At 34.2% G+C, this 24217-nt stretch overlaps 1 protein-coding gene across 5 annotated transcripts in view; it reads left to right on the top strand.

Annotated features, from left to right (window-relative positions):
- Window positions 1–23200, top strand: part of LOC118682617 (GTPase-activating Rap/Ran-GAP domain-like protein 3) — a 106429-nt gene extending 83229 nt beyond the window's left edge. For 3 of the 5 annotated variants that reach the window (XM_036371869.2, XM_036371870.2, XM_070109548.1), the window contains 10 exons: window positions 2756–2990; window positions 5594–5692; window positions 14243–14346; window positions 14434–14602; window positions 14736–14845; window positions 16319–16471; window positions 19180–19492; window positions 19803–20286; window positions 20408–20553; window positions 20832–22012. In XM_036371869.2, coding sequence (XP_036227762.1) covers window positions 2756–2990; window positions 5594–5692; window positions 14243–14346; window positions 14434–14602; window positions 14736–14845; window positions 16319–16471; window positions 19180–19492; window positions 19803–20286; window positions 20408–20553; window positions 20832–21874 — 2856 coding nt within the window. In that variant the 3' untranslated portion in view covers window positions 21875–22012. Of the gene's footprint in view, window positions 1–2755; window positions 2991–5593; window positions 5693–14242; window positions 14347–14433; window positions 14603–14735; window positions 14846–16318; window positions 16472–19179; window positions 19493–19802; window positions 20287–20407; window positions 20554–20831 lie in introns of all 5 variants that reach the window. The other 2 variants (XM_070109549.1, XM_070109547.1) reach the window with 2 other exon arrangements.
- The last annotated feature ends 1017 nt before the right edge of the window (window positions 23201–24217 follow it).

The following is a 24217-nucleotide window of genomic DNA, read 5'->3' as shown; positions in this document are numbered from 1 at the left end:
TCGATGTTTTGGAGATATTCAATTCTATTTCCATGAATTTTAATGATGGTTTCGGCTGATTTTTTATGAATTCACGCACAGTTTCGATGGAATTTTCGGTGATCACGGATTTTGGTTGGCCTACATGTTCAACGTCATTTATGTTCTCACGACCACTTTGAAAACGTTGAAACCACTCGTGCACTCTGCTACGGGATAGGCAATCATTGCCATAAACTTGTTTCATCAATTGAAACGTTTCGGTTCAGCTGTTTTCGAGATTTGAGCTTAGCAACATATTTAGTGATTAATTTATTTTTAATAGATAACAAGTATATTCGGTAACGCGGTGCTTTGGCTATGGTATACCTACATTAAATACTTTAACATATACAATAAACTTTAATACAGTGAAAATATTATTATATTTACGAATAAAGGTGAAAACGTAATTGCCAGTATAGATATAGAAAACGATTCATACAAATATTTGTCAATGGAAAAAATTATGAATTTCACTGCAAATATAATTTTATTTTTTTTTTGTGAATTTTGAAAACTTGCTTATGTTTAGAAATATATTTTTTTATGAATTGTTTTTAATTTAAAAAATTTGAGATTTAAACTATCCTACCATTTTTGTTGGGTCAACGTGGATGTAGAGTGCTAAATTTGACCAAATTCGGTTCAGTAGTTTAGGAGGTAAACCCATTTTATATATTGTACATATAAATATACAAGTATGTAGATATATGGAGTGAAGTCAGCTGGACATTTCAAAATTGTGAATATCAGTTATATGGGGACTAAGGCAAGTTTTCTAACGATTTTATTCATTCACAAAGATACACTGTTATTAGAAAAACATGCTTTCTCAATGTCATTAAAATATCTAGAACATTAGCCGGTATATGTGGTATAAAGTCAACTGGAAGTTCGAAAATCTTTATATTAGATATATGGGGGTTAAGGAAAGTATTGAACCGGTTCAATTATATGTATATCTCACAGATTGTCCAATATTTTTGGCAAAAGACCAGCTAAAGGCTTTAGGCTCTACATTTCCGGTATCTGGGGGCTTAAATAGTTATAGTCCGATTTAAACAATTTTTAGGCCTGAGATGGCATACCTTAAAGGAAATATTCGTTCAAATTTTTTTTCGATATGTTAATCTTTTCTACCCCACTTTTTACCTGTAGAATTAACATTAAATTTTCTTGTCTTTCTATTCTTTTTGTATTGGTCTAAGAAGTATTTGATATATTTATTTCTATTCAAAATTTAAGCGTGGTAAGATATAAAACAGTTTTTATTGTTGTTACAGCATAAGTGGACTTTACATTTAATGCACTTAGACATTGGAGTTCCTGTCTTACACAACCTATATCGTCTTTTTTCAGCAAATACCACCCAATGTTCCACTTTATCATAACGCAGAGAATTAGTAGGATCTGGTTGAAACTTTCTGTATTGATTCAAAGTCACACTGCTTGATGGAGAGCCCAAGGATATTATTAAGCTATGTCTTTGTGCGTTTAATGGCCGGCCTCTCTTTTTTTCGAAGGAAGTTGAGTCAGTACATTGTAGCAGCTCATGGGCAACTTCCATTTGAAATTTTATAAGCGGTGTATCTTTTGGTTTGGGTATAATAAATGCAAATGATTTCTGTATAGAAGCCATGCATTTGTCATTGATGTTCCCAAGCACCAATAAAAAATTCTGATGTACCATTTCCTGGAACGGTGGATGACTTTGTATGGCTCCTTTTTTTCAGTTCATATTTTGTATCGAAAGATCCTCCTACACGTTTTTTCAATTCTGTATCTAAAAGAAGTTTACAATTACTTATGCGATTTTTGCGGATAGTTCCAGTTGCAAATATGCCCATTTCCTTTTTTGCGACTTGGAGTTTATTTGTAGGCATAGCAGTGGTTGGATTACGCCCATCTGCGAACTCGTCCTTTTTTGCCAAGGAACACGTGCACTAAGTTTCATTAAGATATCTCAATTTTCACTCAAGTTACAGCTTGTACAGACGGACAAACAGTCATCCGAATTTTAACTCGTCTTTTCATCCTGATCATTTATATAAACATATATAACCCTATATCTAACTTGATTATTTTTAGGTGATAGAAACAACGGTTAAGTGAACAAAACTATAGCTTCTGTAGCAACATGTTGCAAGAGTATATATATTAGGTACTGGTAAGCTGCCTGTGGGTGCAGAAAAAACGTACCATTTAGTGAAGAAAAAAGCACTATTCACCACGGGAACGCCCCGGCTCAGACGTGCCGCATTGGTCGAACTAGGCTGCGAAATGGTAACCCATTTACCGTATTTTTCAGATTTTGTTCCGTCCGGCAAATTTTTTCTTCCGAACTTGAAAAAGTCACTCGGCGGACAAAAGTATGAGTGTTTTAAGGAGGTTATTGCCTCAAAGGTCTACTTTGAAGACATCCAGAAAACGTATTTTTCAAACGGCTTAAATAAGTTGGAAATTCGCTGGGTCAAGTGTATCGAGCTAAAACAACAAATTCCACTTTTCTAAAATTTTGGATTTTTTTTTGGAGGCTAAATAATTAGTTTACCATCCTCGAAAGTATGTTGTCCAAATTAGGGCATTACAAAACATTTGTTCTTTTTTTTTCAAGTTACAAATTCTATTTAACAATGACCTTTATTGTAGTTGTATTTTATATAACAGTATAAACTCTATTTATCTATCCCACTATAACTACAAATGCATCAAATTCGATTGTTTTACCTTTTAGGGTACACAGAAAATTGCACTACCTTTTCAATCTAATCAAAAGCTGACTGTGAAACAAATATTGGCACATTTTACTGGTATGGACGCATCAGCTAAAAATCCCAAAGAGATATATACAGCCGACATACAAAAGGACTTGCTACTACTTGAAGAGCAAGAGGGTTCGGTGAACTTCAAATTCGGTGTGATATATATGAAACCTGGTCAAGTTTGTGATGACGAAATGCTGAGCAATCGTAAGTAACAACAAGTAAGAAAAGACTTAGTTCGGGTCTAACCGAACAATTTTTACTCTAGCAATTTACATAGACCTAGTGATTGCAAATCATTAAATTAAAAAAATTTTCATTGCATAAGAACTCAAAGTTCGATTTTCCAAAAAACCGTGAATATATTACACCTCCGTTTATACGTTGTATCCTAGGGTTCCTAGGGGGGAGCATAGGACCACATCTGAGGCTTCTTTATTGTGGTTTCGGTTATAAAGTGAGTTTAAGATTCACAAGTTATCAGCCTGGTATCGAGGTGTCGATATACGCTTTGTCATCCCTGGTCTATCTTACAGAAATTGGATGACGCCCCCAACTCGCTATATTAACTCGCTTAGCTTCATTACTTAGTTTTGCTTCATGTCAGGGATATTTAATAGATAAAATAATATTAATCTTACTTACACAAATCGCTATATTATTCATATTAGTGTTGGGGAAAGGTAGATAGTAAAAAATTTTACTACCGAATGACATAATACTAAGCGAAACATTTTTGCTTAATTTTATTTAATCTTCTATTAAAATATACGCGATATAAATTCAACTATTAGAATAACATTTTATATATTGGGTATATAAGAGAATAGTCAGTCGAAAAGATGGAATTAATTATTTATATAGGTTATATGAGATATGACAAAAGTCTCGACGGAATTCAATAATTTTTAACGCTAGTCATATTATGATTAGGAAAAAATGTCCACTTAATGTCATTTTAATACCACACATATTGACCAATAAAAACGGTATATAGTCAACTAAGAAAGTGAAAATCACTATATCTGGTAAATTGGGCCTAGGTCTGATTGGCTTTCATTTTCCTCTGACATTAAACTCAAGTATGCTCGAACAGAAGTTTCCACGCAACTTTATTAAGATAAGTCACAATTTGACCCATATTTTCTGTGTAAAATCGACTAGATCGATTAAAAGCATTGTTTGTAGTATATGGGGTAGGGTTATTCGTGGACCAGTGTTATTCATATTGACCTATATAATCATTATAATAGAAGTGTGGGAGCTAGAGGAAGCATTGACACCATTTTATCCATTTTGGGCGCCATGGTACAGGAAACAATTACTTCTAAATTTTATTCAGACATCCCACATACTGGCCAATATTTTCGGTACAAAGTCAGCTAAATACACTGAGGCTATCATATTCCGTATCTGTGGGTCATGTGAAAGTATGGTACGATTTCAACCATTTTTACATGAAAAGTATTTTGAAAGCACATACGAAGTTTTGTGCCGCTATCTTCGTTTGTTCTTGAGTTCTGTACTGTAAAGTGAAGTAATTCGATGTAATTCAATATTGTGATATATGAGAAGTAAACTTGGTTGTAATCAGATTTTGGAAAATGCTTTCAATAATTTGAATATGTATATTTAGCCCATTAGGTGGAGGAGCCGAGCCCACTTTTTAAAAAAATCTAGCTACAGATGACTGTCCGCACTGATATCCCTTTTATCAGCTTTTGTTATCATATCTTAATTTGTGATTTAGTAATATCACTTTATCCTATTTTGAATTAAAGACACTTTGTGGGCGTAGCTATGCCTCCTCCATAGTTATCGCTTGCATATCCAGTACTCGTTTCGTCTCGTCATATTTCGTAATGTTGATATGCTCGTATATAACGGGTGATCCAAGTAGAGGTACTTTTTTCAATAATGTTTTTTGGCAGATCACGCGTGAGTCGTGTAAAGCTGTTATGTTATTTTTGTTCTGTATTGTTTGGCATTTCATGGAAAGACTTACGCCTGAACAACGTTTACAAATCGTTCAATTTCACTCAATGAATGGATTTATTGAGAGAACACTTCGGGGAGCATTTAATTTCACGTTTTGGGCTGGTCGATTATAAAGTCTATGCGGACAATTCCGCTTCGATTCAGGCAAAACATCACGCGTGTCATTCGCCAGTTGCTAGTCGGAATGCTCGAACGAGTCATTGAAAATTGGACTCTTATTTAAAAGAGATAATCTTCAAAAAATTAATGGCAAAGAATATTCTTTCGAATAATAATAAACATTCCCCATTAAATTTAAATGTGTTTTTTCCTTTAAACAAGTAGGAAATCTCGAAATGGATCACCCTTTGTAGATGATACAAGCAACAACAATATGAAAAAAACTATTATACTGTGTACAATATATTGAGAGCATAATAAAAATATACATATGTATATGGTGTATATATTATATATTATTCTGACTTCATAGAAAATAAAGATGTGGTTACAAGTTAAAAATTCAATATTTTAAATTAAATAATTTAAAAATTATTGAAAAGATAGTATGTTAAATTGTCTAAGTCTAATTGACTAAATGTATTGTTTACTTTGGTATATGTACAATATACATATGTATGTATAAGTAAGAGGTACATGCCTTATTTATGCAGACAGTATACATATGTACATAAACCGAGCGCAAGATTTCAGTCAATTTATTGAACATCTCACAGTTGTATATGAATATATTTCTAACTATGTATATACATACATATTAATAATTTGCATATATTGAACTTCTACTGTTATGTTTCACATTTTTTAAACAGAAGATGCAAGTAAAGACTTCGAGAATTTTCTGCACATACTCGGGGAACGCATACGCCTTAAAAGTTGGGATCGCTTCCGCGGCGGATTAGATGTAAAAGGTATTTTATATGAATAAATTACATGACTCATATAATAGTGAAATATTATAGTATATTCTGTGATCATGCATTCGAAATTTTAGAATACAATGAAGAATAGTTTATAAAATGTTAGAAAATATTAAGATAATGAAATTATTTACAGTAGTATAGTATATTTGTCCGATCTGGCCGATTCCGATAAATGATCAATAGAATGTCAAAATGCATCTATGTATTAAATTTCATTCGAAAATGACGAAGAAATTTTTTTAGTCCCGAAAAATTAAACTTTACCTAAAAAATCGCTGGATCGAAACCGGGTTTCTCTCTTATGCAAAGTTGTTCAGAATGATACGTAGAACATTTCCTTCATACGCGATTTTTTAGAAAAAAAATCGACCCACTAATCACACGTCTTGGCCGTCAAAGGTTAATGAATGGTCAAAGCGGCAAATAAAGCATTTGGCAGTGAATAAAAGTATTTCCCCAAACATTAAGCACCAACTAAATTTTGAAGTGTCCACCCTGTCCCGGGTGCGGCAAATTTTAAAAGAAAATACTAACATCCAGTATGCTAGGAGGCAATATGCTCAAAGGAACTTGTTGTGGGAAAATGGGAAAAGTGGTTTTTAGTGACAAAAAATTTTAATCTAGATGGCCCCGATGGTAACGACAAAGATTGGAGAGATATTCGACGACCGCTGAAATCAAGCCATTCAAGAAAATTTCAGGGAGGATCCTTCATGGTATGGGAGACTTTTGGCTACAATAGGGCTCCAATTTGTTTTATAACACATAAAATGAATGCAATGAGTTACATTGATCTCTTAGACAATGTTTTAATAGACTTTTCGGAACGGTTTTGTGGATTTTTCAACAAGATAACGCTACTATACACAATGCAGCTGCAACAAAGCGTTTCTTTTCAGATAGAAATACATATACCATTAATGAATTGGTTGGCCATAAGCCCCGACTAAAGCCCAATGAAAAATCTATGGAAGATACTTTCGCAACAAGTTTACTCCAGTGGTCGTTAATTTGATTCCTTGAGGGAACTCAGAAAGTGCATTGAAGACGAATGGAAAAAAATACCGCTATCCACCCTTCGCTCCCTGATTTAATACATGCCAAGACGTGTAAATGCTATTATGTTAGCTAACAATAAACATATAAATTTTAAAAATTTTAATTAAGTTTGATTTAAAAGAAAAAATTTGTTTCTATGCTATACTTTTTTCGTACGAAGAGAATAGTTTTTCTGTATTTTTTTCTTAACGAGATATTATTTTTCTTTCTTGATTTTGTATTAATAAATCTCTAGGTTTACTATATTTAAAAAAATTCAAAAAAATTTCGTATGAAATATAAAGATTTAAAACAAGATTCTTAGTTTATACACTATACTTATTTCGTGAACTGTATTATTGTAACGTACACATTGGTGTAGTAAAAAGATTCATTATTTTTCCAATAGATGGCGTTATTTATCTGTAACTCGCGTTGTATAAGTCCGATCGGCTGAAAATGTGAATAGCGTTTATGGTCCTCATACTGTATTGTGAATCAAGCTGAATACGAAAAGAAGTTCGATTTATGGGTGCCACACGAGTTAACGCAAAAAAACCTTATGCTCCGAATTTCCATCTGCGAATCGCTGCTGAATCGCAACAAAAACCTATTTCTGAAGCGGTTGGTCACTGGCGATGAAAAGTGGATCACTTACGACAACATCAAGTGAAAACGGTCGTGGTCGTAACGCGGTAAGCCCACGGAAACTGTGGCCAAGCCAGGAATGACGGTCAAGAAGGTTTTGATGTGTGTTTGGTGGGGTTAGCCGAGAATTATCTACTATGAGCTGCTCCCATACGGCAAAACTCTAAACACTTGGACCGGCTGAAGGAAGCAATCGCCCAGAAGCGGCCAGCTTTGGCCAATAGGAGACGAATTGTGTTCCATCAGGACAACGCCAGGTCACGCACATTGATAGTGACTCGGCAGAAGCTGTGGGAGCTTTGTTGGGAGGTGCTTATGCATCAACCTTATAGCCCGGACCTGGCACCAAGTGATTATCATCTGTTTCTGTCCATGGCGAACAATTTTGCAGGTGAAGAATTCGCTTCAAGAGAGGCTTGTGAAAATCGACTGTCTCAATTTTTTACCTATAGAAACGAATGCTTCTATGAGAAAGGCATAATAAAATTACCCTTAAAATGGCAACAAGTTATCAAACAAAACTGCGCATATTTGACCCAAATCGGACCATTCTAGCTATGGTAATTTAACCCTTCAATTTCATTCAAAAATAATGGATTTATTTTTACTACACCTATATTATACGTTTCCTGGTATGGATTTTAGAATGACGGAAATTCCGATATGAATGCAAATAATGATAGAAACTCAGGATAAAAAACGAATCATTCGGCACAGGTTTCCTCAAATACTCTACTATTAAACCGGCCAAATACCTCAACAAGGCAAGGATCTTGTATAATGTTTTGGGATAGTATGCTACAAAATTCAAAACTTTAGGCTATTAAAATTCATAAAGTTTCAATTTACCTATTTTTCTTCCAAATTTTATTTATTGGCTTTAAACTTTATTAAATTCCAAATTTATCAAAAATATTTGTAGAAAATAACGTTTTTCGTTAGTGCGGTCAATTCGCAGAAATCGTTTTTATTTGTTTGCATGTTCAATTGCAATCATTAATGCGTACAATTCAGATGGTTTTTTCGATCTTATTAGGGGCGTCCAAAAATTACGTGAGGTGTTTTTTTAAATTTTCTATACCTTACTTCCTCACATGGTGCGATGCCGTGAGATTTTATTCAACCCCCTCCCCCATCCCTCAATCTCACGTGAGATTTTTCAAAACGTGGGTTTCTTACGTAAATGCGTTAGATTGTTATTGCAAAAACAAACAAAAAATTGGCTTCGTACTTTTATTTACGACTAGTTAAGACTAGTAATCATCATCGCTAAGAGTTTAATTATAAGTGTAATAAAATGTATCAATATAATACTTAAATCGTAACTACTGTGATTAAAAAACGAATATCTACATCAATTCAGTCCATGGAGAATCATGCGCGGTTTCAAGAGAGACTATTGGAACCAACATGTCCATATGATTTTCAGTAAAATCATTTGCTCCTTCAACTTCGTTCTGATTTAGCCGCTCTAAGCCGTTGGAGCTTGTGCACAGTAAGTCATTAGCTGGTCTTGTAACAATCCGTGAGAGTCGCACTTTGTGGAACACACGTAATGTGGGCTGCTCGCCTGTGCTCTGCAGCTCTTGTGATAGATGCAAAGTAAATACTGCATGTACTATAGCATCTCTTCTCTAAATCATCGCGTACACTTGGGCAATAGAGATTATAAGGCGTGCTGATGAAGACATTCAGCGGTTGAATCAGTAGGCAGTGGCGCGAAAACAAAGGACGGGATACACTGTACCGTAAATTCAGATTAAATTGAGCTATTTTTTATAAAACAAATATGGTGGTTTGACAGTCAGTAGATGTATAACGTCGAAGTATGAATGAATTTATTATTTTTCGAACGAATTAGTAAATGATCTTAATCTTATAACGATTACGCTAAGGATTAAACATTAAGCATTCACAATCTGGATTAAGTGGACCAAAATAGTATAATATTTTTTGCTGCAATCAGAAAAATAATTGTGTGATATTTGCCGAGACCCCCCGTCTCTCCCCAATGTAAGATTATATGAGACTCTGTGCTCACTGAAAAAAAGAAAACCGTATTGGTACTTTAGCTTGCCAATCATAGTCGACAGACGCCAATCCCATATAGAAGTTCGGACTTTAGTGAAAGGCAAAATATCAGGAAAACATTTAACGTCAACAAAATATTTCATTCGACTACTCCAAGATACCTGGAAGTCGCGGAAAATATGCGAAATATGCGGAAAATTGAGTTGCAAGATGCCATGATAGATATCAGACTATAATAGACAATGTGGGCAATTGGAGGCAGTGTTGAATAAACGTCAGCTATGTATAACCAAACAATGTATTTTCTATAATTACAAAATTTTTTTAAATAAACGCTACCTACAGAATACGTAATTTTTTTAACGCACTGTATGAGCGTAACAGTGATATAGAAAATTACTTAAACGGACATTTTTTTAAGTAAACATGTTTTTCGAATATATTATCTATAGGGGAACCGAACACCCTAAAAAGATCGGTAACGTATTACACAGAGCGAAATAACGAAAACTTAATAAAACGGAAAACAAGCAGAAATTATCAAGGCAACATTTAAAAGTTGCTATTAATAATCACATTATAACAGCTATGCCAAATGAAAAGTAAAATTTTGACAGTTGAAGTTCAAAACAAACGCCACTGCATCGTTTGAATGTTTGCCTTATTATTTAAATTTTTAAATATATTCGTAAAATGAATCGAATTAGAAGCAAATAATTTGTTTGCCAATAACTGATAACTAGAACAATTTCATTAATTTGAAGATTTGATCTTAGTTGCAAACTTTAGGCACTAGTACATTGTTACGCTGCTTTCATTGGGTACACATGTGCACATACCATACATAATTATATCTTCATATATACATGAATACAATTACATTAAGATCTTTTAATTATCGACAAAAATATTATTCTTACTTAATTATTTAATCTTATTTATTTTACAATATCTTTTCTAAATAATACAAATTCAAAAGGAGTCAACAACTTTCCTTATTTAGAGTATCATTTCTGTTTTGAATGGAATAAATAATAACATAAACAAATGAATAACTACGAACTTATAATATACAGTGAATCAAAAAAAAAACTTGTACAGCGAGATGGTTTGTCTTTGAAGTGAATTATCTCCTAAACTATTAAAACTTGTGAGTGTCATTAAAAAGTGAGAAAAAAACCGATTTATTCATTTTCATAATGTAATGAAAATTAATTTTTTAAAATCCAGTTCTTCAAAAAAATAAAAATTCCAAATAACTCCTTTTTCGAAGACCAAAATAAAACTTGTACAGTTTGCATAAATTGACATTTTAAGACTCTTTAAGGAATATTAAAATAATACGTTGTGTGTGCATCTTTGATCTCTATGATGGTTTATAGAATTCACCAAATTTTGTGTAAGTTCAGGAGCCATATTTGCCCATATATCCTGAAAAGTAGCCTTAACTTAATTTTTGCTATTAACTTTGCGCTCTCGTAACTTCGTCTCCACATAGGCCCACAGGTCTTCAATGGGATTGAGGTCTGGACTCTGGGGAGGATGTGGCCGAACTGTTTTCATGTTATACAACAAACATTCCTTAACCACTAAAGCAGAATGCTTCGGGTTTTTATCCTGAATAAAGCAGTAGCCACCATTTAAATTGAATTTAGCTGCTGACGGAGCCAATTATAATATTACCTCGTAGTCCGTAATTCCTTCGAAGAAAACAAGGTTACCGACGCCATTTGCAAACACTGCACCCCTTTTGGTTTCATTGTACCACACACCACACAATACAGCCTCCACCATGCTTGACAGTATTATTTAAACTTTAATCCCAAAATTCGTTATAGAGAGGGATTTACTCTTTGGAATATAGTAAACGTTTATTCGTTAATTGTGGCTTGTTTTGTAACGCTCTAAAATCAGGCAAGAAGTTCCGTCAGGGGCACCTTTGCTTTCAGCCTGAAGCGTGTAAATTTTTTGGGGCCATCTGCCTCTGCAAACTGGTCTTCCAACTCCACCAGTCTTTTTGAATTTAGCAATAATGTACTGAACAATAATACGTTCTTCTTTTTTAAACATTGACTATTTCGCGAGTCCTTTTGTTCTCTTGCCAATATTTGGCTACCAGAGCCTGTACGCAAAAAAATACCAGACAAAAATAACGGTACCTACTTGGTAACTGTTTTTAAAGTGTTGTCAACGTAAGTGTACAAGTTTTTTTTTTGGCTTCTGAAAGGGGTATTTTAATTTTTTGCAATGGTTAAGATCAAAATGACTTATTGTTAAAATTTTTATTAAAATACGAAAAATACATAAGATTTTCATATTGTTACTCTTGGTTGCAGCTTAAAAGCTAAGGTAACATAGTTTAAAAAAAAAGTCGCTTCAAAGTCAAACAATTTTTCTCTACTTGTGTTTGGTTTTGGTTCGCCGTCCATATTTTATAACATACTTGTTACGCATTTTTTTAAATTTTTTTATTCCTGAATGCATATTTGTATTGATATTTATAAGTTGTCAAAATTTTCCTCTAACATTCATCACGAAAAACGTCAAAACTCCATTTTCATCTGTCAGCATTTTCATTTTTCTACCGTTTGGCACACAGCCTCGGTATCTACTGAGGTGCTCGGCGGGCAATGAGCTGCCGACCACTAAGGTAGTGAATTCTTTAGTCTAGTGTCACAATTTCACCCAATCGAACTCTTAGTTTTGTTAGAGCTAAAGAGATGTCAAACTCTCATGTCATTGGAAGTAAGTGAGAGCGTAAGTAACCTCCTGAACTTTTACAGTTGAGTTGAGCTCAGGAAGTTTTGACGTTTTGCAATTGGAATAAAAGGGACGGCCAGATTGAGATCTTACCATAAAAATATGTGAAAGGAGAGATTTTTTGCCGCTGTTCAAGATCACTAACAAAAATTGTAAAACAATGAAAATAAAGAAAAGGCGAAATTGAAATGTATGTGATGAAATATTTTGTGATGTCATGCTTCGTAGTAATAATTTTCCATTGAAAAACATATATTAATTGAGAGCTAATACGTTTAAATCCCCTTATTTCTCATATTGAAAGTTCAAAAATCAGTTGTTTTAATATATCACAAAATGACAAAAAAGGATATATGTATATAATAATTTTTTAATTTAAATGCCCAAAAATTTTTATTTTGTCTAATCTGGCTATAATGGAAAATATTATAAACAAGTAAGGAAGAGCTAAGTTCGGTTAAATGGTTCGTTTGAGATTTCTTTGTGGATTGACCGATATTTTCGGTAGAAGGTCAACTATAGGCACTGGGGTCTACATATTCAGTACCTATGGGCTTGAACAGTTTTGGTTCGATTTAGACAAATTTTGGTCACAAGGTGGCGTACTTTAAACTTATTATTCACGCAAAGTTTTACCCCGATATAATCATTGTTGCTTGATTTGCATAATGGAAAGTGCAAAAATTAGATGAAATTTAAAATGGTTTTATATGGGAAATAGGCGCGGTTGTACTCCTATTTCGCCCATTTTCGTACTGTAACATAGAAATCTGAAAAGAATATTATGCACCGAATTTGGTTGAAATCGGTTAAGCAGATAACAAGATATGGGTTTTCCCATGGGCTCACTGTCTAATTTTAAACGCGCTTCCTATAAAGTCATCTCATACCATCCTAGAGATAAAATTTAATATCTCTCGCGTGTTTAGTGCTTGGCTTATCGTGCTTTCAGTATTTTTTAGCGGTTTAGGAGACATACACATTAAACCTATTAGGGGGCGGGGCCACGACCACTTTAAAAAAAATTTTAATTGCAGATGATTCTCCCTAATGTTATCCTGTATACTAAATAAGAGTTTTGTATCTTGTTGTGGAGCTTAGTTATGGCAATTTATTTGTTTTTGATTAATGGCGTTTTGTGGGCATGGCAGTGGTCCGATTACACCCATCTGCATTACCAACCGTCTTACGGAATCAAGAAATATGTGTATCAAGTTTCATAAAGATATCTCAATTGTTATTCAAGTTACAGCTTGCACCGACGGACGGACAGACGGTCACCCGGATTTCAACTCGTCTCTTCATCCTGATCATTTATATATACATAACCCTATATCAAACTCGATTAGTTTTAGGTGATACAAACAACCGTTAGATGAACACCTCTGTAGCACCAAGTTGCGAGAGTATAAAAACGCTAATTTTGAGACGATCTCACACTGGAATAAGTTTGGCATCCCTTTATGTTATCCCTGGTGTTGTTTTAGTAGCATATGGGAACGTGTGTGGGGGTGTCTGCGGATTTTAGAAAAAGTGAAAAAAGAGCAATCTCGGACGGCGGTTCGCGAACCTACTCTGAAGAAGGCCAAGAATTTCTTGTTGTCCACATTGGTCGAACTAGGCTACAAACTGTTCCCCATACAGACATGCCTCCGAAAAAGTCACTCGTCGTGCATAAATTATAGTCCAATGCGGTGGTTATCTCCACCTTGGCGCCTATTTTCAAGATCTACAGAATGTGTATTTTTCAGACGTGTTATAAAAGTTGGAGAATCGCTTGGTGGAGAAAAATAGAACTTTCAACCAAAAAATGTAAACATTTAGGTAACTATATATTATATATATATAGAGCTCTGTTTCTTATTATCCTATCTGAACGTGATTCGAGATGGGGAAATAAGTACCAAAAATTTATACTCCCAATATAATCTTTTTTTTTTATGAGAAATACACAAAATCAGAAAATAGTAAAAAAGATTATGTAATATTAGTATAATACGAGTAATATTTTCAATTTTTTAATGCTCACCATATTTGTATGTTGCCATGTAAACATAACAGGCGATATGACCGGCAAATATTCTATATATACGCTATATGAAGGACACGAAATAATGTTTCACGTATCGACGCTTCTACCATATTCCCAGGATAATCGGCAACAGGTACATATGAAATGATTGAAAGAAGTTTTTTTTGTCACTTTTTGAACAGCCAAAAAATCATAACAATTTAATTATGTTTACCCACAGGTGGAACGGAAACGGCATATTGGCAATGACATTGTTAACATCATTTTCATTGACCAGCCAACCGCAGTCCAAATCAACATGCGGCAAACGGACGCAAACGATAAAGATAACATCGAATTTATACTGCCGACAGCATTTGATCCCACGTGGATCAAGAGCCAATTTACACGTAAGCATAAGACATAAAAGACATAAAATTACATGTAATTCAAATTGTTTCTCAAAAAATAATCCAATGGAGTAAATAAAGCAGATTTTTTTTTGAATACTAATTCTGGAATTAATTATAACCACTTTCACAGATATATTTGCGGTGGTTACAAAACTCAACAATGCCTACCGTTTGGCAGTATTTTGCGATGAAAATGTGCCGCCCTTTGGACCGACTCTTCCAAATCCACCTGAATTTACGGTTAGTGTTCTAAAAATAATGTTGTTAATATTGTCATGTCAACTAGTTTACTGTAATTATATTATATTTTATAAGAGAGTTAATGTGTCAGATAAAATCTATAGGCAAAAATGAATTAGAAATACAATGTACATTGCACATTCGCCAGCTACAACTAATGAACACTTTGAATTGTAGCAGTATTTTATTTATTTTGAAATAAAAATGCCATATTTATTAGTTACGTTACTGTTTTTCTTTTTAGCGTTTTTAAAAAATTAATCATAACACACATAATGTGTCTATTCGGTGATCCAATTTGAAAATACATATAATTTTAAAAATACTAGGTTGGGCCAAAAAATAAGTGTATCTTTCTAAAAATCTATTTAAAGTTTATAATTTGTCTATAGAACCTGCTAAAACGAAATAACTTGTTTAGTCAAATAAACAACAGATATGATACCGAGAGTTATTGGGAAATTTTTTTTATCCATATTGTTATAGTACATCATTTTCTCCGTCTTTTTTAAGTTTGACTACGTTATGTATAATTTTAAGTTTTAATTTTTTGCTAATAAATACATATTCATTCACGAACTTTGTTAAAATTTTGCTCACAACTACCCACTGCACACTATATTACCTAACATCAAGCGTTAGATTAGCTACATATACACATTTTTGGCGAAAAATTAACATTTTATTCAAAACTGAGATGTATTTTAAGCCTAAAAAGAAAATTTGAGTTGAAAAACATTATAATTAATTGCCTAAAACACATGATTAGCCTAAAGCTTTTTATAATTAATATTTTAAGCTGTTTCAAAATTTAAAAACTATCGCAGTGAACCGTTTTGAACCAATGGCGTAATGATTTTAAGTTTTTTTATTAAGCTACAGTTATGACACATAAAATAAGTAAGAAATTAATAAATAAACTTATAAGAAGCAGATTCGATAACAGTTGAATTATTTATCAGTTTATTTATCGTCATCCTAACAACTAATATAATAATATATTATCAAAAATTTGAGGCGGCGTTGTTATTTGATAAAAGCTGTTAAAAAGTCGATGAGTATGCATTGAAAATATATATCCTTTCAAGCGTTTTATGTGATTCATCGCGAGCAAATATAGGGTGACTGTCGATTGAACTCCGGAGTGAAATGGTGGATCCATGTGTCATCCATTGGCAAAGAATGGATTAACTACAAATGAACGCCTCCAAACAGTTAACCGAAATATCAATCCATTTTGTTTTTAGTAACTTGTAGCACCCATTTTACACACATTTTTCGGAGGTACCAAAATATTCCCAATCGTTCAAAATTCACATCTCTTTAATTTCGTAGTTAAGTTTGAATAAAAATGTTAACTCTCTATTTGCTTTTTTTATTTCCGCTAGTAGTATACATTTGCACACTTTGCATCAATTCGAATTTCCCTTAAAAATGTAATAATATCTTGTTCATTGTTTTTCTTTCAAACAGGATATTTTCATGTTTCGCGAGTTTCTGCTTGTAAAAATGATAAACGCGGAAAAAGCCACTTTTCAAACACCAATATTTTCAAAAAAACGAGAAAGAACTTTGGATATGTTAATAAAAGACTTATACGACGACTATATGGGTGATAGTAAACTGGTAAGTTGTATTTATATAATACTTACAAAATCAAAATTTATTGACCGTAAAACAATGTCTAAAGAATTAACCTGCAGAGCATCATATAAATATATGGTATTTATGATAATTTTATCATTATTTACTGGTTCAATATAAAATGTTGTAGCTGCGTTTATCAACAGCACACTAGCTGCTGAAAAGCGTTCGGAGAATTTATGACTTCAATTATCTTATATATCCAGGTTTCAGTTTGTCAGATTTGAGCATATGGAACTAGAGGACTACTAATTAGAAATCAAATGAAATTCGTTTGTGTTTGGTTTGAAGTCTAGAAATATATCGTATTGTCCTGGTCGAAGCTGAGGAGATAATAATGAAATAAAACCACACGATGAGGTAATGTTGTTAGGCACATAAGTGGGCAATGTAAACCTTTTATGTTACATAGATTAACATTTTTGATTAAAAGTCTCAGAAGTTCGCTGGACAAGTTCCTTAAGCTGCCAACAGACATGATTATTTTTTATACCGAATATTTCTATATAGACTAGTGCTAAAGGCTTTGAAAATGATACAAAACCAAATATAACAAGTAAGGAAGGGCTAAGTTCGGATGTAACCGAACATTTTATACTCTCGCAAAGTCAAATAGTATACTCGTTTGAGATTTCTTTGTGGATTGGCTGATATTTTCGGTAGAAGGTCAACTATAGGCACTGGGGTCCACATATTTAGTACTTAGGTGCTTGAACAGTTTTGGTTCGATTTAGACAATTTTTGGCCACAAGGTGGCATACTTTAATCGCATTATTCACGCAAAGTTTTATCCCGATACAGTCATTGTTGCCTGATTTGCATAGTGGAAAGTGAAATAATCAGATGGAATTTAAAATGGTGTTATATGGAAAGTAGGCGTGGTTGTAGTCCGATTTCGCCCATTTTTGCACTGTGACATAGAAACATGAAAAGAACGTTATGCACCGAATTTGGTTGAAATCGGTTAAGCAGATCTCAAGATATGGGTTTTCACCTAAAAGTGGGCTGTGCCACGCCCACTGTCTAATTTTGAACGCGGTTCCTATAAAGTCATCTCATACCATCCCAGAGATAAAATTTAATGACTCTGGCGAGTTTAGTGCTTGATTTATCGCGCTTTTAGTAGTTTTTAACAGTACCGTTATATGGGGAGTGGGCGGAGTTGCCACCCGATTTCAACTATTTTCACACCGTCAATAGAAGTGCTAAAAATATTTGCTTCCAGTGAATTTTGTTATTATAGCATTAGCGGTTTAGGAGATATGCACATTAAACCTATTAGAGGCGGGACCACGCCCACTTTTTTAAAAAAAATTTTAACTGCAGATGCCCCTCCCTAATGTGATCCTGTGTATTAAATAACAGTCTTGTATCTTATTGCGGAGCTTAGTTATGGCAAGTTATTTGTTTTTGATTAATGGCGTTTTGTGGGCGTGGCAGTGGTCCGATTACGCCCATCTGCAATACCAACCGTCTCACGGTACCATGAAACATGTCTACCAAGTTTCATAAAGATATCTCAATTTTTACTCAAGTTAGAGCTTGCACGGACGGACGGACAGACGGACGGACAGACGGACGGACGGACAGACAGTCACCCGGATTTCAACTCGTCTCTTCATCCTGATCATTTATATATATATAACCCTATATCTAACTCGATAAGTTTTAGGTGATACAAACAACCGTTAGGTGAACAAAACTATTATACTCTGTAGCAACAGGTTGGGAGAGTATAAAAATTATAGTAGAACACACATCCGAAACGAAAGACAAAATGACAAACATCAAGGGAAAAATAATTTACGGGCGAAATAAGGTCTGGAAAAGGAAGGGGAGGAGCTAAATTTTTAAGGGCAATAATCTCTTATCCCGGCAAAACTATGAGTCCTATAGAAATGGTTATATGTCAATATTGTTTATATTATTCTCTCCTCAAAATTTATGTGAAAAAGTATTTGGATTTTTATTTTTATCTTGTACAAACATTTTTTTTCTTACACGAAATTTGGTGTAAATTTAACTTCGTATGTCTCCAACACACTGTGTTTTTATTTATTTAAAATATTTATTGTTTTCTTCTGTATTTTGCCCTAATATCGAATAATTTAATTTTAAGATTATTTGAAAAAAGTCTATACACAAGAGTTATAGACCTTTTCATTACCTACAACATTGAAATATACGTTTTTTCAATAGGACTCGTAATTTTGCCGGAAATCGAGATAAGCCCTTCTTAGCCCTTGATGTTTGTCATTTTGTCTTTCGTTTACGATGTGTTTTAATCTACTATGATTTTTTTTGTTTCTTCAAATTATCTACCCTGGTCTAATATTAATTAAGGTAGTTTTATTACTTAGCAAAATTAAGATATTATTCGTTTATGTCGAATTCTCTAGATTTAGTGATTTATAGAGTATTATTAAAAAAAAAACAAGTCTTGTGAGCGTGAGTTCAACATTCCACTTGTTGTTTCACGAGTGTAAAGGGATATCTGTAATAGCACCAGCATGTATTTCGTAGTATTAACATGGAAGGTCTATATACTTGTAATATGACAATAAAGTGAATACTCCGTTACAACAACAATAGACGGTCAGATATTCCAGTACTTACCCTACCCTTGTGTACTAATATCCACTACAAATTGTCTCAATACAAGTATATTTAACTTCTAATTTTTATTACAGAATATGCTAAATAGACGCGCATTCTCTGAAGTTCTCTACGATGTGCCCCGAACATCAAAATTAAAAGAGGACGCGCGACAGATTGAGTTCGTGCGCATCGGTCAGGCACTGAAATTAGAGGCTATCGTGCGAGGCGATGCGCCGACCAGTATTGCCTCCGCTAGCCCCTGCACAATATTTCGCAATCCACCGTGGGAACCACATTGTTTTTATCCAACATTTTTGCATCGTGGAACACTGGTAGGCGACTCATTCGGTTCCAACGACGAAAACTTATTTATTGCCACTGATGATGGAACATATCTGATGAAAGGTAAAATAAATGATCTTAAATTAGTACATTAGAGGGCGTAGTAGTAGAACGTAGTAATTTGCATTAATTGGAGATTGACTGCTGGGTGTTCTGGTTTTTGTGATAAAACCTTATCGTGCGTAGTCCAGAAGCATAATGAATATTACGCATACTTCCGACCTATTGTATAACCTAAGTGATTAATAGTATTCATATCCTTTTCGAAAACAAATTTATTATACATATGTATATTCCAATTTATTTATTATGTATGTACACATGGGAGGATTGTTAAATCAATCGCAATTTGAGCATTTGCAACCTTTTGCAGAGGATCAATCGCATCAGTTAATCTTTGACAAGACATTTCAAGTGCGACAACTAAGCGTGCTGGAAGACCATGGAATTGTGCTCATACGCGGCGGCTCACTAACTAATCGTGACGCTCATCGCATTCACGTCTTTCGTTTGCGTGAATTTCAGCTCAATAATGGCGAGGAAACTTTGCGTTGCCGCAGTCGCGCCGAGGTGAAGGAACGCCGTATCGAACGCACACGCGGATGTCATTTGTTTGCAAGCTCACGTAGTAGTGGCGGCCATTTGAGGCTGATGGTGGCAGTCAACCGCAAATTACAGTTATTTCAATGGAAGCATTCAGCCGCCTGGGCGTCGTGGTGTCCGAAAAACGACACAGAAACAGTGGAAGGATTCATCTATCAAAAGGAAATCACGCTGTGTGAGTCGCCAAGCTTAATAACGCCACTGGAGGGACCGACGAACACAAACGCGGGTGGACTGATTTGCGTAGGCTACAAGTGAGTATCTGATGAACACAGGATGGTTAATTCTATAACCAGTAAATTTTTTTGTAAAAACAATTTACAATTTGTTTTACTATAATCTAATGAGAATTTGTTAACTAATTGCTGCATTTAGATACCATTACGAAATTGTCTGTGATCAAACGGGAACAGCCAATAGACTCTATGATTTGGAATCGGCAAAAAGAAATCAAGCACAATTGACGGCGGCCATTGAACTCTGTGATGGCATGGAAACAGAATTACTGTTGTGTTATAATCGTAAGTTGTCTATTCCGTTTTTAGTCCTTATTCGGAAACGATATACCGTATCATATCAGCAGTATATAGTCTTCGCCTCGACATACCATATAATCTGAAGTTTCTACTTCCCTAGAAGTTTCGAATGTTTTAATGATTTCATACCAATTAGCAGAGCTGATATTCCTTATTTCAGTAGATCATGTACTCGTATACGTATTTTATCTCACATTTACACTATAAAATTACCGCAATTTTTGACCTTATTTGATCATTCGCAAATTTCTTTTGCCCCACAGATACTTGCCATTTTCAGAAGTTGAGCAGTCGATCTGACACAAAAAACAACTTCGACTTCCACTGGAACACATCACCGACCGCTGTTGTTTGTGCCTTTCCCTATATACTTGGTTTCACATCAGACTCAATGGAAATTCGACTATTGGTGAACGGTAACTTAGTGCATACAGCAATAATGCCGGAATTACAGCTGATAACCTCTAAGCGAGACATATTTTTTGTTACAACGGCCCCAGAATTTATGTCTAAAGATCTTCACATTAAAGGTTTGCATATACATGAGTTTTCAGCATCGGAACGTCGGTTAGGCACCACCCCGAGCGAAGCATCTTCTAATGAGGAACTCTCTCGAGGTGAACAGCTTTGCTTAACTCCCAAAGACATACCAATAAATCCAGAACATGAACTAACGAATTTGCTAGAGATACCGAACGCTAGCGGATCATTGCCACACATACATCGAGCCCGTTCGCTCCAGAAAACCCACAATGTGTACGAAGATAAGCCGGTAATAGCTAAAAGTAATTCTTGTGGCGACACAGACAACCGTTTTAGTGGATTACGCAACACTTCAAAAGTTGGCGAACACTTACAGCAACAACAGCTAACACAACATGGTGTACCGCCGAATTCGCCGCGAAACAATAATAGCGGCAGCAGTAATAGTAATAGCAGTAAGAGCAGCCAACTGTCGCCCATGTCGCCCACCAGGCGAACTTCTAAGTATCGAAATCTCTTCAATAGTGTCACAAGCAGTGGTAGTGGTGGTGGTAATTCACCTAACCTCACTGATAGCTGCTCTCGTTCCCCAGATCGTATGAAGCCATTGCGAGTCTATCGCATTCCACTCGTCAAGTTGACTGGTGTTCATTCACACTTTCATATGCATGCATTCAATGCAACAGCTGTCGCAGGCGTTGCGTCTCAGACACATCCAACACAGCATCTAAATGCTTTATCGATGACGAAGCGTCAAAAGTCTGTGGATACGCAGCTGTCATTATCGATGAGCAGCTATACCGATTGTTTGTATCATGAATGACAAAAACGCGAAATTAAAACGAATAATGAGATTACATCCACAACCATCAACACAAAGCAACTTCAACAGCGCCAGGCACAAGAAGCGTTGATGGCAACACCCTTAATGCGGGAACACAATTCCATGGATCTTCATTTTGGTGAGCGCGATTGTTATGACGACAATAAGTTTCGTGAGGACGATGAAGCCTATGCCGACGAAGTTCCCCTGCTGTTAAATGGAAGATCCAATGCATTCAGAACGCACAAAAGCAAACCAACGTCATTACCATCGAATGAGGTACAAATGTGGCTGACAAAGGAGCTACGCAGGTTTCAGAAAAATCTATCGCAAGAAAATTAGTGAGAAAGTTGTAGTGAAAAAAAGTGAATGGGGAATAAAAATTTAACGCAGACGAATGACGTACATATAAGTGCAACTGATTCTTAGCTTAAAGTTAAATAACTAAAATTTCTTATTCATCACAATAAGTCAGGGTAAAATGTACGACATTCATCTTAATATTTGCGTGTTTTTCTTCTTCAACATTTCAGAATCACTTTCCTATATTTTTGTATAATCTCCGTCAACGCCTTCTTCAAGTAAACCGACCACTCATTTACTCATGTTACTGTTACCACAAAAGTATATAAATCATGCTTTTTAGAGTTATCGAACAATTATTGCAAATAAAAAACAGAATATTGAATGGAATGGCAAATATGTACATAGGTACATATGTTTGCTTCATTGGTATGAGCTTATTGCTTGAACCAGCGTCTCGCCAAGATCATAGCAATTGTCACATTTGATTGGTCAGCTATATTTGGTTTATCAACATAGTCCTCTTACTTGGCGCACTCTTAAAACAATAGTGGAATATCAACACGTATATCGATATTTCGTACTAAAATGAAGTAAATCACAAAATTTTTTTTTAAAAAGCTCACATATGGAGAAGAGTAAACTCGAAATATGAAAGGCACTATGTTTAGTATAAGTGTGATATCAGATTTAAAAATTAGATAATGAGTTATGTACGAGTATACTCCTCCTTTCTTTAACTATCAATATTTAAGAGAGTTTTCTTTCATTTAGCTGGTTAGTTTTAAAAGTTTCTTGTAAAGTAATTTTTAGTGTAGTTACATTCTAAGGCTTATTAAAAAAAATTATATAACATACAGAATTGCGGTTGAATATACCTCAAATGTTATAAAGTGCAAAAAATATATATATATTTGTATAAAAAAATCTCTATGAAAATGTTACAAACATACCATATATATAAATATATATACGTAATATATGTATATAATATAGGTTGATTTATGCATTACACCCTATAAATATTAGTCAATTACAATTGTGTTTCTCTTGAACTTTTCTATTCTACGTTTATCCAAACCTTCAAATTAAAAGCACAGAACTCCTGAGCAACTGAATCAACATATTAATAATTTAATATACTTTCACAGGGAAATTACAATAGCTGTCTTCGATTCGCCAAGCGACGGAGAGTAGCAAAGCTCAATGAAGAAATGTTTTTTTCGCGTTAAAAAGCGTTCCCGTTACTCCTTTGGTTTTGTTAGCTATACATTATTTTAATTGATTTGAAGTTTTAGAAATACAAGGAGAAACTTTTTTTTTTGATTTGTCATTTGAACCATTCACAATAGTAATACTGATCTAAAATACGCAAAACCAAACGTGGTAGCATTTGGAAAATAGCGGCTAAACCACTTTAATGAGGCATCCGCAAACTCTCTTGTACGAATTCTACTCGATATCTTTATTATTGCTTTTACTTATAATTTATTTTTTCAAAAAAAAAAACAGAAACGAACAAGGAATTGGCAAATCGACGACAGCTAAGATTGACGAGCAATGCAAATTTCTTTAGATCCATGTTGTGAACGAGAATAAATCCGAATTATATGTAGTCGGTCTCTCGAATGAAACATTTTAGGCCTGGTTACACATAGTTCGAATTGAGTGATTGATTTAAATAATGATGATAATATTACATACATTACTTATACATGTAGACATGTGTAAAGGCTTTAAATTAGTATGTTACTGAAAATATATTGGGTCTACCATACAACTATATTCGTGCGGTTTGCGAAGACATGGTGTAACAATAAAAAATAAGTTCAAAACTTGCTTTTAAGTATAAACAATGGAGTAGTTCGATTCAATAAAAATACACAAAAGTTTTACAAATAAATAATTTATTAAGAGATACCTATCATTTATTATACTCTCGCAACCTGTTGCTACAGAGTATAATAGTTTTGTTCACCTAACGGTTGTTTGTATCACCTAAAACTAATCGAGTTAGATATAGGGTTATATATATATAAA

This window comes from Bactrocera oleae, chromosome 5 (genome assembly GCF_042242935.1).
Source record: "Bactrocera oleae isolate idBacOlea1 chromosome 5, idBacOlea1, whole genome shotgun sequence".
NCBI classification, from domain to species: domain Eukaryota; kingdom Metazoa; phylum Arthropoda; class Insecta; order Diptera; family Tephritidae; genus Bactrocera; species Bactrocera oleae.
Note: the sequence above shows the minus strand (reverse complement) of the source record. Positions and strands in the feature narration are given on the sequence as shown.